The sequence below is a fragment of the Heterodontus francisci genome, chromosome 30, assembly GCF_036365525.1.
Source record: "Heterodontus francisci isolate sHetFra1 chromosome 30, sHetFra1.hap1, whole genome shotgun sequence".
Classification (NCBI taxonomy): Eukaryota; Metazoa; Chordata; class Chondrichthyes; order Heterodontiformes; family Heterodontidae; genus Heterodontus; species Heterodontus francisci.
This window is the reverse complement of record NC_090400.1, coordinates 48,964,702-48,981,636: the sequence shown is the minus strand read 5'-3', so window position 1 is coordinate 48,981,636 and position 16,935 is coordinate 48,964,702. Positions and strand designations below refer to the sequence as shown.

At 42.6% G+C, this 16,935-nt stretch overlaps 1 protein-coding gene across 2 annotated transcripts in view; it reads right to left on the bottom strand.

Annotated features, from left to right (window-relative positions):
* Window positions 1-16,935, bottom strand: part of mettl16 (methyltransferase 16, N6-methyladenosine) — a 125,205-nt gene that overhangs the window by 87,540 nt on the left and 20,730 nt on the right. For both annotated transcript variants that reach the window (XM_068010537.1, XM_068010536.1), the window contains exon 2: window positions 15,295-15,423. In XM_068010537.1, the coding sequence (XP_067866638.1) occupies window positions 15,295-15,422 (128 nt within the window). In that variant the 5' untranslated portion in view covers window position 15,423. The remainder of the gene's footprint in view (window positions 1-15,294; window positions 15,424-16,935) is intronic.

Here is a 16,935-nt window from a genome sequence, read left to right as displayed (position 1 = left end):
GTAACCTGGTGTGCATTTGCTGCCATTGACACTAACCAGCGGTTAACCATGGGGCAATTCCTTTTTTAACTTTTTAAGAAGGATAGCCTCTGTTAACTGAGTCCCTCTGGTTCTGGGCATGAAATCTAACGTAGCTTAAAATTACTATCTGATGAGAAGGAGCTAAGGCATTTGTCAGAGATACCAGTTACAGTAAATGAAGTGTTTACTACAATGTTTAAAACTAATAGGATGAGAAGCCAGCATAACTCGATGCCAAACAGTGAGTTTCAACAACTATCAGTGCCTCTTGGCTAGGGAGACAGAATTGATCTTGGCTTTGATGTCTCCCTTTGGTTGAAGAGCCAGCTGTCAATGTCCAGGCTTACATACAAAGAATGGCCACTTGGATAAGGTATCCAAGGGTAACCACGTCCCTGGCATCTCAACCCAAATCCATTCTTGGAGAACATGATAGATAAATATGAATTCCCTACAGTATAGCTTATTTGGATTTTCATTCACTGTTGACAAAGTTTCATTTAAAATGCTCCTAACCTAATAGCTACAGAAATTTCAGAGTAGAACATAAGACCAAAAAAAAGTGACTGTGAACGTTTAGGGGATAATTTGGACTGGAGTTGGGTGAGGGAAAAGACTGTTGAATGGAGACCCACAGGAGTTCAATACTTAGACCTTGCTGTTTCTAATCTACACCAATGACCCGGATACTGAAACCAAACGTAAGCAAGTCGAATATGTTGACGTTACTACAGCAGAAAGAACTTTTATTTGTAGAGCACTCATCATTATTGAGAATGTCACAAAGCACTCCTTGTACAATGAATTACTTTGATGTGCAGTCAAGTTTTGCTATATATTCAAACCCAGCAATCTTTTGCACAGAATGATCCCACAAACAGTAATGAGATGAATGCCTTATCAATCTATTTTTGTTTTGCTGGCCAGAAGCACTCTTTGGTCTTCAGTTAAAAAAAAGTCACATGATCTTTAACATCCAGCTGAGCCAGCAAACAGCCAGACAAGGCAGTTTCCACCCCTGCTACAGCACTGAAATGGTCCCAAAGCCACAAATTCCATCTTCTGTGACAGTAGATGTGGTGTGATATTCCTCATTCTTCTTAATGACTTTGATACAGTCAACCACACCATCCTTCTCCAATACCTTTCCTCCATTGTCATGTTCAGTCGGACTCCCCTCACTTGGTTGCACAATCATCTATCCAACTATAGCCTGATATGGCCTCTTTCTTCTGCCCATATTGTTACCTCTGGAGACCCCATGGATCTATCCTTGCCCCCCTCCTCTTCCTCATCTACAGGCCTACCCTTGGCGACATCATCTAAAGACAGGGTCAGGTTCCATATGTACACTAAAGCTCCACCTACCACCACCTTTTTCAACCCCTCCATTGGCTTATGTTATGACACCTGGTCGACAGAATAATATCTGACCCAAATTTGAGTCTCTAACCCATATTCTGTCCATCACAAAGACCGCCTACTTCTACCACTGTAGCATCACTCATTTCTGCCCCTCCCTCAGGAGAGGAGTGGTGAAAGAGAGAGATTTAAAAAACATCTTTAACTGAGCAAAAATCACAATGCGCTTAACAGCTTAGCAGTAGATCCAAACAAGAGAATGAGGGAAATTTTGGAAGTTAGTCAAAGGCATAATTAAAAGAGTAGGTCTTAAGGAGGCTTTTGAAATTTGGGAGGATAAGACAGGATGTTGAGGTTTGGAAAATGAATTATTGAGTGTGGGGGAGCAAAATTGCAAAATGGAGAGTAGGGATAGGGAACATGTTCAATAAACTAGAGATAAAACGAGTAGAGGGTGTGAGCAGGGAAACAGGACTGAAGGGATTTTGAAAATTTCTGAGACTCCAGATGAAGATTTTGAAGTTGATGACATAAGACCGGGAGTCAGTGGATTTTTTTAAATTTGTTTTTTGTGGGATGTGGACATCGCTGGCTAGGCCAGCATCCCTAATTGCCCTTGAACTGAGTGGCTTGCTAGGCCATTTCAGAGGGCATTTTTTAAAGAGTCAACCACACTGCTGTGGGTCTGGAGTCACATGTAGGTCAGACCAGGTAAAGACAGCAGATATTTTCTTTCCCTAAAGGACAATAATGAACCAGATGGGTTTTTACAACAATTGATAATGGCTTCATGGTCACCATTAGACTAGCGTTTTAAATCCCAGTTTAACTGAATTCAAATTTCACCATCTGCCGTGGTGGGATTCGAACTCCTGCCCTCAGAGCAGTAGCCCGAGTCTCTGGGTTAGTAGCCCAGTGACATTACCACTACGCCACCACCTCCACAAATGTTGGCAAGATTAGGGGAACTTTTGAGCACGATAAGTGTAAGTGGCAGAGTGGTTGATGCGGTTGGGTTTACAGATGGTAGAACCTGAGCTCCAAAATGTTAAGTCACAGATTGATTAGAGATAGTCCAGCTAGGTTTTCTCAAGAACAGGGGGGAAAAAATTACAGGTTAAGTCACCTGTCTATCATGATGCAGCTTTTAAAGCCAACTAGAAAATGGCACAGGCAGACATATCGGAATTGATTTCCTGTCAATTTGCTTGAATAGGGAAAAGTCTTTGAACCATGAAAAATCCACTAATTTATACAACACTTGGAACACATTTGCAGGTTGTAATCTAATAGGTTTGATTTTGGAAGAGGAATGCTACTGCAATCTTCAATGGTTTGTTTCCACAAATTAGAAAAAAACACAAATCTGGATCAGTAAGGAAGACATTACATTATCAGAACTATGAAAAGCATTTGGTACAGAAGAAAATCAAATCTGATAATTTCACAGGGTGTCAGAAAATTGTGGCAGCCTGTCAATTTTATGCAGAAACAAATGAGAAACACTAATTTGTGGAATCAGACACTGGCATCTGGACAGTTTGTTTAGCCAAAAGTACTGATAGACCTTGTTTTACAATATTCGACAAATGTACGAATGAAACTGTCTTCATTCCTTTTAAAAATGTCCCAAATTGAAATTATTTTGTGCCCATATGGACAGCATATACCATTCCTAAACCAGTTTACATTTATGATACAGACTGACAAATATTGAATTTATCTCTTTTTGCTCTCAGAAGTAGTGTAATTTAAAAAAGGAAACTCACTTAATTGAAGATGTTTTCTTTTAATGAGAGATAGGATTAAACTCAATGTATGGCAAAGGTTTATAATTAACTGCTTCATGGTCCCATGTAATCTTTTGAAAAATACAGGGAAACCTTGGTAAAGAGCCAAGGCTCACAGTGTAAGACACCACCCTAGACCGAAAAGATATGAGGTTCATTAGGAAGTAGTGATTAGAGTGATAACACACTTGGGTTTTAAAAACTTGACGATTCTAAAAGGAAGTATTAGAGATGAAGATTTTGAAGTCCTGGAAAAGAACAAGATAAGTGCAATATTGCAGTGTGTCTATTTCAATGTGCAGGGGATAGGGACAGCTGGTTAAGATGGCATATTTGCAGCTTAGAAGTTATAAGAAAAAAAAATAGGTTGGAACCAAGGTAAGTTCACCTTCAAATTTTGGTGTTTTTTATTCTTTCATGGGATGTAGGCATCGCTGGCAAGGCCAGCATTTGATGCCCATCCCTAGGTTCCCTTAACAACGGAGTGGCTTGCTAGGCCATTTCAGATTGCTGTGGGTTTGGAGTCACATGTAGGCCAACAGATTTCCTTTTCTCAAGGATATTAGTGAACCAGATGGGTTTTTACAACAATCGATGATACAGCCCCTGAATTACTAGTCCAGTGACATTACCACCACGCCACCGTCTCCCCTAATGATGGGAATCTGAGTGTTACCAGAATTACATACAATGATATAGAATTTACAGTTTAGGAACAGGCTACTCTACCTAAGTAGCCTACACCAGCATTTGTGCTCTACACCAGCCTCTTTCCACCTGGTTCCTCCCACCTCTGGTTTCCTTCTATGAAACCCTCCTCTATCTTCGGTTGGGTTTCCCCTTTCCCCCATGACAGGTTTAATGCTATTTTCTTTATGGACTTCAGTTTTATTTCAATATATCAGGAACATAGGAACAGGAGTCGGCCATTTAATCCCTCGAGCATTTTCTGCCATTCAATGAGATCATTGTTGATCTGCAATCTAACTCCACATAACCACCTTTGCCCCATATCCCTTAATACCTCTGGGTAACAAAAATCTATTAATCTCAGATTTAAAATTAACAAATTGATCTAGCACCAATTGTTGTATGCAGGAGAGTTCCAAACTTCTACCACTCCTTTGTGTGTAGAAGTGTTTCCTAACTTCATGTCATGGCAGTGGTTAGCACCGCAGCCTCACAGCTCCAGCGACCTGGGTTCAATTCTGGGTGCTGCCTGTGTGGAGTTTGCAAGTTCTCCCTGTGTCTGCGTGGGTTTCCTCTGGGTGCTCCGGTTTCCTCCCACAAGCCAAAGACTTGCAGGTTGATAGGTAAATTGGCCATTAGCAATTGCCCCTAGTATAGGTAGGTGGAAGGGAAATATAGGGACAGGTGGGGATGTGGTAGGAATATGGAATTAGTGTAGGATTAGTATAAATGGGTGGTTGATGGTTGGCACAGACTCGGTGGGCCGAAGGGCCTGTTTCAGTGCTGTATCTCTAAACTAAAAACATCTATTTTCTATCCGATGCCCCCAGTCCTAGACTCCTCAAGCAGTGGAAATGGTTTCTCTGTATCTATCCTATCTGTTCCCCTTAATAGCTTTAAACTATCAAGATCTATTATATAATCTGATGCAGGCCCAGGTCTGGAAATAATATCCTTTAAGACTCAGCCAGCTGAATCAGTGGTGGTACTACTGATGGCGGATATTGAAATCTCCTGCCCATTCTGTGCCCGTGCTTCCGTCAGTGGTTCTTCTGAGTCACATTCAAGATGGAGAAGTATTAATTAGTGAGTTGAGAGGTTGCAATCAGGTTTCTTTGGCCTTGTTTGATCGGAAACTGGGAGGCTGTATGGATTCCACAATCACTGATAAGCACGCCCAAGGCCACACCCATCAACAGTCCACCACTGTACCTTTACCTTTGGTGGGCCTATCCTGCCAGGGATGGTGATTGAAGAGTCTAGGACCTTAGCTGATAGAAATGATTATGAATAGGACTACATCAGGCTTCTCTTGACTAGTCTCCCAACTTGAGCACCAATACAATGTTAGTGAGGAGATCTTTACAGGGTCAACAGGGATGAGATTTTCCGTATATTGATTGTTGCTAATAGCTCCGTCCAATATTTCTCCTTACCCGGTTTAGTAGCAATTCATTTGAACAACTGAGCAGCTAGCTAGATCACTTCAAAGGGATTAATAGTCAACTATATATCCTTTTCAATAAATGTCAATAAACATGCTAATTTAGTGAACAGTAGATTTAACAAGCTGCTGAAAAAAAAGAGTATGCTAGAAATTTGACTCATACTGGGATAAAATTCAACAGTCAACACCTCTAATTGCTGGCCATTTTCTACGCACAACTTCAACCATAGTGTGTTGCTGACTATTCCATCATGGGTGTCATTACAGTAAAGCTCAGTCTTGCCCTCAGCAGACATCACTGCATGCTGACCAGAAATGGCAAGACTGAACACTTTTCCCTCTCCCATGCCTGGCAAGGCAAATAGTAGAAGTTGCTTTTTAAAAACAGCTAAACACAAATAGGGAACTGAACCTGGGACCTTCCACAGGGTGCTTTTCCCCGATTTGGCCATTAGGGAAATCTCATAGATTTAGATAAAAACCTGAAAGTCTCCAACAACACAATGGGCTGAATTTTATCAGCGTGCTGCGCTCTGTAGCAGGGCGCTGTGAAGGCGGCAGCCTTCCCACATGGAAGTTCCGCCGCCGAGCTCCTGCAATATTATGCATGGGGGCTCATTTAACTGGAGGGGACGGAGCGTCCACCTCCGATGACATAGAGGGAGCGGCCACAGCGTCCCCGGCAACGGCATCCGGCGCCACCGTGCTGGCGCCATTTTTAAAGGGCTCCAGACCCTTGAGTGACATTTAAATTTTTAAGGGTCCCAATCTCCGGGAAATAAAAATAAAATTTTAATATAACTTTAAATCCCGTCTCCCACCCCACAATGGATAATCTATATAGAAATTGCCCTCTCCCCCAGAAAAAACTTTTATTTATATCCTGAACTTTCCCCCTCAAACTTTATTCCCTTTGACACACCAAGACCTCTCCACCGCCGCTAATATCCGGCGGGGCCTTCTCGCCGTCGGGGGTCAAGGCGGGCCTCTTCCGGCAGACTTCTACTGACCCCCCCGCCCAACTCCCGACGTCAAGGGGCTAGTAAAATTCAGCCCAATATAAGAACAAAGAACAGTACAGCACAGGAACAGGCCATTCGGCCCTCCAAGCCTGCACCGAACTTGATGCCTGTCTAAACTAAAACCTTCTGCACGTCCGGGGACCATATCCCTCTATTCCCATCCTATTCATGTATTTGTCAAGATATCTCTTAAACGTCGCTATCGTACCTGCTTCCACCACCTCCCCCGGCAGCAAGTTCCAGGCACTCACCACCCTCTGTGTAAAGAGCTTGCCTCGCAAATCCCCTCTAAGCTTTGCCCCTTGCACCTTAAACCTATGTCCCCTAGTAACTGACTCTTCCACCCTGGGAAAAAGCTTCTGACTATCCACTCTGTCCATGCCACTCATAACTTTGTAAGCCTCTATCACGTCGCCCTTCCACCTCCGTCGTTCCAGTGAAAACAATCCGAGTTTATCCAACCTCTCCTCATAGCTAATACCCTCCAGACCAGGCAACATCCTGGTAAACCTCTTCTGTACCCTCTCCAAAGACTCCACGTCCTTCTGATAGTGTGGCGACCAGAATTGCATGCAATATTCTAAGTGTGGCCTAACTAAGGTTCTGTACAGCTGCAGCATGACTTGCCAATTTTTATACTCTATGCCCCGACCGATGAAGGCAAGCATGCCGTATGCCTTCTTGACTGCCTTATCTACCTGCGTTGCCACTTTGTGACCTGTGGACCTGTATGCCCAGATCTCTCTGCCTGTCAATACTCTCAAGGGTTCTGCCATTTACTGTATACTTCCCACCTGTATTAGATCTTCCAAAATGCATTACCTCACATTTGTCCAGATTAAATGCCATCTGCCATTTCTCCTACCAAGTCTCCAACCGATCTATATCCTGCTGTATCCTCTGACAATCCTCATCACTATCCGCAACTCCACCAACCTTTGTGTCGTCTGCAAACTTACTAATCAGACCAGCTACATTTTCCTCCAAATCATTTATATATAATACAAACAAAAGGTCCCAGCACTGATCCCTGCGGAACACCACTAGTCACAGCCCTCCATTCAGAAAAGCACCCTTCCACTGCTACCCTCTGTCTTCTATGACCGAGCCAGTTCTGTATCCATATTGCCAGCTCCCCTCTGATCCCTTGTGACTTCAGCTTTTGTACCAGTCTGCCATGAGGGACCTTGTCAAAGGCTTTACTGAAGTCCATGAAGACAACATCCACTGCCCTTCCTTCATCAATCATCTTCATCACTTCCTCAAACAACTCAATCAAATTAGTGAGACACGACCTCCCCTTGACAAAACCATGCTGCTTCTTGCTAATAAGTTCATTTGTTTCCAAATGGGAGTAAATCCTGTCCCGAAGAATCCTCTCTAATAATTTCCTTACCACTGACGTAAGGCTCACCGGCCTATAATTTCTTGGATTATCCTTGCTACCCTTCTTAAACAAAGGAACAACATTGGCTTTTCTCCAGTCTTCTGGGACCTCACCTGTAACCAATGAGGATACAAAGATTTCTGTCAAAGCCCCAGCAATTTCCTTCCTTGCCTCTCTCTATTCTGGGGTAGATCCCATCAGGCCCTGGGGACTTATCTACCTTAATGCTTTGCAAGACGCCCAACACCTCCTCCTTTTAGATAACGACATGACCCAGACTATCTATACTCCCTTCCCTAGACTCATCATCCACCAAGTCCTTCTCTTTGGTGAATACTGATGCAAAGTACTCATTTAGTACCTCGCCCATTTCCTCCTGCTCCACGCATAGATTTCCTCCTCTGTCCTTGAGTGGGCCAACCCTTTCCCTGGTTACCCTCTTGCTCTTTGTATACGTATAAAAAGCCTTGGGATTCTCCTTAATCTTATTTGCCAATGACTTTTCATGACCCCTTTTAGCCCTCCTGAATCCTTGCTCAAGTTCCTTCCTACTTTCTTCATATTCCTCAAGGGCTTTGTCTGTTCCCAGTTTTCTAGCCCTTACGAATGCTTCCTTTGTCTTTTTGACTGGGCTCACAATATCCCTCGTTATCCAAGGTTCCCGAAACTTGCCAAACTTATCCTTCTTCCTCACAGGAACATGCCGGTCCTGGATTCTAATCAACTGACGTTTGAAGGACTCCCACATGTCAGATGTTGATTTACCCTCAAACAGCCGCCCCCAATCTAAATTCTTCAGTTCCTGCCTAATATGGTTATAATTAGCCTTCCCCCAATTTAGCACGTTCACTCGAGGACAACTTTTATCCTTATCCACAAGTACGTTAAAACTTACGGAATTATGGTCACTGTTCCCAAATGCTCCCCTACTGAGACTTCGACCATCTGGCCGGGCTCATTCCCCAATACCAGGTCCAGTACGGCCCCTTCCCTAGTTGGACTATCTACATATTCTGTCAAGAAGTCCTCCTGGATGCTCCTCACAAATTCTGCCCCATCCAAGCCCCTAGCACTAAGTGAGTCCCAGCCAATATAGGGGAAGTTAAAATCACCCACCACTACAACCCTGTTGCTTTTACATCTTTCCAAAATCTGTCTACATATCTGCTCCTCTACCTCCCGCTGGCTGTTGGGAGGCCTGTAGTAAACCCCCAACATCGTGACAGCACCCTTCCTATTCCTGAGCTCTACCCGTATTGCCTCGCTGCATGACCCCTCCGAGCTGTCCTCTCGCAATACAGCTGATATTCTCCTTAACCAGTAATGCAACTCCCCCACCCTTTTACATCCCCCTCTATCCCGCCTGAAGCTTCTAAATTCCGGAACATTTAGCTGCCAATCCTGTCCTTCCCTCAGCCAAGTCTCTGTAATAGCAACAACATCATAGTTCCAAGTACTAATCCAAGCTCTAAGTTCATCTGCTTACCTGTTATACTTCTCGCATTGAAACAAATGCACTTTAGACCACCAGTCCCGCTGTGCTCAGCAACATCTCCCTGTCTGCTCTTCCTGTTAGTCTTACTGGTCTTATTTACTAGTTCCCCCTCAGTTATTTTACCTGCTGTCCTACTGCTCTGATTCCCACCCCCCTGCCACACTAGTTTAAACCCTCCCGAGTGACGCTAGCAAACCTCGCAAACTCCAGAAAAAAAACACATATTAATTCAGCTAAACTAAGTACCTGACTACTGAGTTCCTGGACCAGTGCAATGAAAGCTGAAAAACTGACAGTAATTGAAAGCGAAGAGAATTTAAGAACAAGAAAATGCTGAAAGCAAATACATAATTGCTGAATTAAGTTAATAAGTACACATTTGAAGATCTGAGGTTAAAATCCCAGTTAGTTAAACTCCAAATGAGGTGAAATGAATATGGTACAACTGGATTCAGGTTAGCAAGGGGATAAATCAGCTAGGATTCTTGCTCATCACCATCTAGTAACTCTGTCTGGAAAGTGAGATGTAGACATTGCATCAGACAGAACTGATTTTGATAAGTACATAAGGAACAGGAGTAGGAGTGGGCTATGTTACCTTCAAGCATGTTCCACCACTCAACAAAATCATGGCTGATCTTCTATCTCACCTTCCCACACTATCCCCATAGCCCTTAATTCCCTTTGCACCCAAAAATTATTGATCTCAGTCTTGAATACACTCAAAGACTGAGCACCTACAGCTCTCTGCAGTAAAGAATTCCAAAGATTCACCACGCTTTCAGTGAAGAAATTTCTCCTCATTTCAGTCCTAAAAAGCCAAAGCTTTTATTCTGAGACTGTTGGTATGACTGAGATGGGAGAGGTGCACTGTTTATTCTAGCTCCACTACTCCACGGGCCACAACATATATTTAAATTTATTCCCACTGACTGATATGGTCAATCATAAACTCTATTTTTATCCCAGAATAAAACACACCAACCAGGATTCTTTAATAAACAACAAAATTATCAGTTTATTATAAAACAAGTCTAACCAGTAATGAAGTAAAGTATAAACACACAGATTGAAATATTAAAGTTCCCTTTATACCTTAGCCTGTCACACTCACACACATACACCAGTTAACCGGAAAAATAAAGGGATTTTTGTTTTCAGAGCTCTATTACAGACAAAATAAAACTTGGGCTGAATACTTGCTCATTCTGGAAGAAATAGCAGATGAGATATCTGGTGTTCCAAAAATTGCATACAGTCTGGCCTCCACTGCGATCGTTTAGAACAGTTCTTTTCAGGCGGCATTGTGAATTAATTTAGAAGGCTTTTCTTCAATAACAGGAGACTAGATGAGTTGACACAGTGGACTTAGATTAGATTAGATTAGAGATACAGCACTGAAACAGGCCCTTCGGCCCACCGAGTCTGTGCCGACCAGCAACCACCCATTTATACTAATCCTACACTAATCCCATATTCCTACCAAACATCCCCACCTGTCTCTATATTTCCCTACCACCTACCTATACTGGTGACAATTTATAATGGCCAATTTACCTACCAACCTGCAAGTCTTTTGGCTTGTGGGAGGAAACCGGAGCACCCGGAGAAAACCCACGCAGACACAGGGAGAACTTGCAAACTCCACACAGGCTGTACCCAGAATCGAACCCGGGTCCCTGGAGCTGTGAGGCTGCAGTGCTAACCACTGCGCCACTGTGCCGCTTCTCAGGGTCTTTTAGAGATGTGCTGGAAAGCTGGGCTTGTGGACTTTTTTCCTCTCCTGGGACATTCTAGGAATATAGGAACAGGAGTAGGCCATTCAGCCCATCGAGCCTGCCTCGCCATTCAATATGATCATGGCTGATCTTCCACTTCAATGCCTTTTTCCCACACTATCCTCATATCCCCTTCTATCATTTGTATTTAGAAATCTATCAAACTCTGCTTCAAAAATACTCAATGACTGAGCTTCCACAGTCCTGTCGGGTAGAGAATTCCTAAGATTCACAACCCTCTGAATAAAGACATTTCTCCTCATCTCTGTCCTAAGTGGCTTCCCCCTTATTTTGAAATTGTGTCCCCTGATTCTAGACTCCCCAACCAGGGGAAACATCATAGCTGCACCTACCCTGTCCATCCCTTTAAGTATTTTGTAGGTTTCATTGAGATCACCTCTCATTCTTCAAAACTCTAGAGAATACAAGCCCAGTTTTCCCAATCTCTCATCATAGGACAGTGCCACCATCCCGGGAACAAGTCTGGTGAACCTTTGTTGCATTTCCTTTATGGCAATGATATCCTTCCTAAGGTAAGGGGACGGAAACTGCACTCAGTACTCCAGGTGCTGTCTAACCAAGGTTCTATACAATTGAAGCAAGACTTCATTACTCCTGTACTTAAATCCTCTTCTGATAAAGGCTAACATACCATTAGCCTTCTTAATTGCTTGCTGCACCTGCATGTTAGCTTTCAGTGACTTATTGACAAGGACACCCAGGTCCCCTTGTACATCTACACTTTCTAATCTCTTACCATTTAAGAAATACTCTGCACATCTGTTCTTCCTACCAAAGTGGATAACCTCACATTTTTCCACATTATATTCTATCTGCCACGTTCTTGCCCACTCACTCAGTCTGTCCAAATCCCCTTGAAGCCGCTTTGCATCTTCCTCACAACACAGTCCCACCTAGTTTTGTGTTATCTGCGAACTTGGAAATACTACATTTGGTCCCCACATCCAAGTTATTCGTATATATTGTGAACAACTGGGGCCCAAGCATTGATCCCTGTGGTACCCCATTAGTCACAGCCTGCCAATGCGAAAATGACCTGTTTATTCCTACTCTCTGCCTGTTAACCAATCTTTATTCCATGCCAGTATATTTCCTCCTATCCTTTGTGCTTTAATTTTGCTAACCAACCTCCTTTATCAAAAGCCTTCTGAAAATCCAAGTATACCACGTCCACCAACTCCCCTTTATCAATTCTGTTAGTAACATCCTCAAAAACTCCAACAGGTTTGTCAAACATGATTTCCCATTCATAAATCCATGTTGACTATACCCAAGTGTCCATTTATCACATCCTTTAGAATAGATTCTAGCATTTTCCCAACGACTGATGCAAGGCTAACAGGTCTGTAACTCCCTGCTGTCTCTTTCTCTCCCTCCTTAAATAATGGGGTGACATTTGCGACCTACCAATCTGCAGGAACCACTCCAGAATCTATAGAATTTTGGAAGATGGCCACCAACGCATCAACTATCTCCAGAGCTACCTCTTTCAACACTCCGAGATGTAGAATATCAGGTCCTGGGGACTTATCAACCTTCAGCCTCATTAATTTCTTCAATCTCTCCTCTCCTTGGATGGTCTCTCCCTTTTTATACAGTTCAATCCAACTCAAACCAATTCAAAAGCGAAACCGACAACATTTTGACCTCCATCAATCTTGATCTGTCACTTCTTTGTAAACAACTTCTCCAGGTGTCCAAAGTTCTCTGTTGTTTATTGAGCTGGAAGTCAGGTGGTTTCCCGAAAAGGCTGGTTTTTCTCACAAGACCTCTCAGTACCCCCTTTAAAAAACATTTCCAGGGACTGTTTTTCAAAGTCAAGTGACCCCCTTTGAAAACCTCAAAGTTTAACATTTCTCCAATCTTTCAAAAATGAATCCTCAAAAAATATATTTAACAAAACACAGAGGCACTTTCGTAACACTGTGACCCAAGATCATAATATGATCACAAGAAATAGGAGCAAGAGTAGGCTATTTGGCCCCTTGAGCCTGTTCCGCCATTAAATAAGATCATGGCTGATCTGATTGTGGCCTTAACTCCACTTTCCTGCTGCCCCCCACTTCCCCAAAACCCTTGTAGATCAAAAAATCTGTAACACAGCCCTGAATATATTCAATGACCCAGCCTCCACTGCTCTCTGGGGTAGAGAATTCCGAAGATTAACAACCCTCAGAAGAAATTCCTCCTCATTCCCATCTTAAATGAGAGACTCTTTGTTTAGAACCTCTAGTTCTAGACTCCCCAGCCCAAAGAAACATCCTCCTCGCATCTACCTTGTCAAGCCCCTTCAGAATTTTATATGTTTCTATTAAATCACCTCTCATTCTTCTAAATTCTAGGGTAGATAGGCCTAGTCTACTCAATCTCTCATCATAGGACAAACTTCTCATCCCAGGCATCAGTCTAGTAAACCATTGTTGCACTCCCTCAAAGGAAAGTATATCTTTCATTTGGTAAGGAGGCCAAAACTATACATGGTACTCCTGGTGTGGTCTCACCTATATAAAGGCCCTATATCAGTGCACTAAGACTTCTTTACTCTTCTCCTCAGATCCCTTTGTAACAAAGGCTAACATACCATTTGTCTTCCTAATTGCTTGCCGTACGTGAATGTTACCTTTGAGATTCATATGCAAGGATACCCAGGTCCCTCTGAATACCAACATTTTCCAGTCTCTCATTATTTAGAAAATAGTCTGCTTTTCTATTTTTCCTACCAAAGTGGGTAACTTCACACTTTCCTACATTATATTCCATCTGCCACGTTCTTGCCCACTCACTCAACCTATCTATATCCCTTTGCAGCTTCCTTCTCACACCTAACTTTGTACTGGCAACAAACTTGGACATATTACACTTGATCTCCTCATCTAAGTCATTGATATAGATTGCAAGTAGCTGAGGTCAAAGCATGACCCAGCTAGTTACAGCCTACAAACCCTAAAATGACCCTTTTATTCCTACTCTGTTTTCTGTCCATTAATCAATCCTCAATCCATGTTAAAATACTGACGGCACCCATGATCAAATAGTATGCCAGGACATAGATAGGCTCGCAGAAAGAGCAGATAAGTGTCAGATGGAATTTAATAAAGGGGAGTGTGAAGTGACGCATTTGGAAGAAGGGATAGGGTGAGGCAATAGAGACTTAATGGCACGCCTTTAAAGAGCGTGCAGGAACAGAGGGACCTGGGGCATGTGCATCAATTTTTGAAGGTGGCAGGACATATTGAGAGAGTGGTTAGCGTAGCATACGGGATCTTGGGCTTGGGCTTCACAAATAAGAGGAATAGAGTACAATAACAGGGAAGCTATGCTGAACATTTATAAAGCTCTCGTTAGGTCCCAACTCGAGTATTGTGTCCAGTTCTGGTGACCACACTTTAGGAAAGATGTGAGGGTCCTTGAGAGGGTGCAGAGGAGATTTACCAGAATGGTTCCAGGGTTGGGAGAATTTTAGTTACAAGGTTAGTTTGGAAAAGCTGGGATTGTTCTCCCTGGAGCAAAGATGATTGAGGGGAAATTTGATAGATTATAGCAAGCTTAGATAAATTAAACCAGGAAAAACTGTTCCCATTAACTGATGGTACAAGGACCAGGGGACACAGATTGAAGGTTTTGGGCAAGAGATGCAGGGGTAATGTGAGGAAGATTTTTTTCTCACACAGCAAATGGTAATGACCTGTAACTTGCTGCCCATTAGGGTGGTGGAAACAGAGACAATCAATGATTTCAAAAGAAAATTGGGGAGCACTTGAAGGAAATAAACTTGCAGGGCTATGGGGATCGAGCAAGGGGCCTGGGACTGACTGGGTTGTTCCACAGAGAGCCGGCATGGACTTAATGGGCCGAATGGCCTCCATCAATGCTGTAAATGACTCTATGACACTGACTGTTGAGGTCCACATATGAAGAATGGCTAGTTAGAGCAGATACCTGTGAACATGAAACAGCTAGACAATATGCAGTGTCTTTAGGAGTCAGTAGAACTGTCTAAACAAAAAAGCGGTGCCCACCATCACAACACCTCCGTACCATGCTCTTCTCTAAATTGTAGAAAATTTCCAAAACACTTTAAAAAAAAACATAGTGCTGAAGAAATGATAAGCCACATACAAGAGAATAAAATCAGCTCTCTATGGACTAAAACAATTCAATGATACATCCCTCAAGACGACAGCAAATATTTCATAGCAGGGACCAGGCTGATTCTGTCAAGACAGTGAAACAAATGCTAGTTGGTACCAGTGGGACAGTTTCCCTTCTTCATTAGCATACCTCACTTTCCCAGTCAAGCTTGTGTGTATGTGCTGCTGGAATTCTGTGTATTTTGATGCCAAATATGTAAAATCTGGTGGCTGGTCTTTATATCGGTTTCTTGGATGCATAGATTTGTTAAGGGCCATCCTAAAACAAAAGAAGAAAGATGGAATAATTTTAAATTGCAAATATTTTATGCATGGAAGAAGAACTAATTTATCAGCATGAAACTAACTGCTGCTGTTATACAACACTAATCAATATCCTGCAACCATTTGTTGAGATCACTGAAAATTAGCACTTCTCTCTTATCTCTACTTCTGCCTCATGGTCTTCAATGTACGATAGCTAAAGAATAATGCCAATGTTATCAGGTGCCAAGTAAAATAATGAAAAGAATCAACTAAAGGAAACACTCTCATCCCCCAAAACCAGCCAGTAGGGAGTTTAGATATTTTTTCCTCTAACCAACTATTCATATTATTTCTTTGTCACTTCCTCAGTACCTTGGTTAGTGACACCAACATACGGGGGAGTATGGGAAAGAGTCGGTGGTCCACTAGAAAGAGACTAGCACATCTAGTATTGAAATAGTGGGCTATTATGTAGCTGGACCTCTATTTCCACAACAACTTATATTTATAAAGTGTCTTGAATGTAATAAAATGTCCCAAGGCGCTTTACAAGAACATGACAAAACAAAGTATGATACCGAGCCACAAAAGGAGGTATCAGGTTAGATGATCAAAAGCCAAATCAAAGAGTTAGGTTTTAAGAAGTGTCTTAAAGGAGGAAAGTCAGGTAGAAAGGCAGAGGTGTAGGGAGGGTATTCCAGAGCAACTGAAGGTGCACCCACCAATGGTGGAGCGATTAAAATCAGGGATGTACAAGAAGCCATATTAGAGGAACGCAGGTATCTTGGAGGGTTGCAGGGCTGGAGGGGATTACAGGGATAGGGAGGAGCGAGCCCATGGAGAAGCGAGCCCATGGAGGTGAAAACAAGGATGAGTATTTTAAGAACAAGACGTTGCTTGACTGGGAACCTATGTAGGTCAGCGAGTACAGGGGTGATAAGGGAACGGGACTTGGAGCGTGTTAAGACAAGGGCAGCAATTTTGGATGACCTCAAGCTTATGGAGAGTAGAATGTGGGAGGCCAGCCAGCAGTGTGTTGGAATAGTCAAATCTATAGGTAACAAAGGCATGAATGGGGGTTTCAGTGGCAGATGAGCTGAGACATGGACAAAGTATGACTACTCCTACTGCTAATAGAAGCATTTTACAGTCGACAGTTTTAACCACAAGAAGTATTCTAGATAATTCAAGTCATAACTATTCTGCTCTAGTAACTGTCAAAAAGAGCCCTCCTATCCCTGCAGGTGACAATGCCGATATAGGCAGAGCTCCAAGGCCTGGGTGAGATGAATGCAAATATCAATCAAGACTGCATTCGAAAAATACTTTTCATATTAGCATTTTACTGCTGCTTAGATTTTTAAAATATTTACTTTATTTATCTTACTAATTGTGCTTTTCCCACAATTTTCCTTCTAATAAAGAAGCTGCAATTCAAATTACACTACAAAACCAGCAGTGAAGCGAGTCCTGACATTGGACTAAAATAGAAGATTGGGCCGAGATAAAATGAAGAATACCTGGC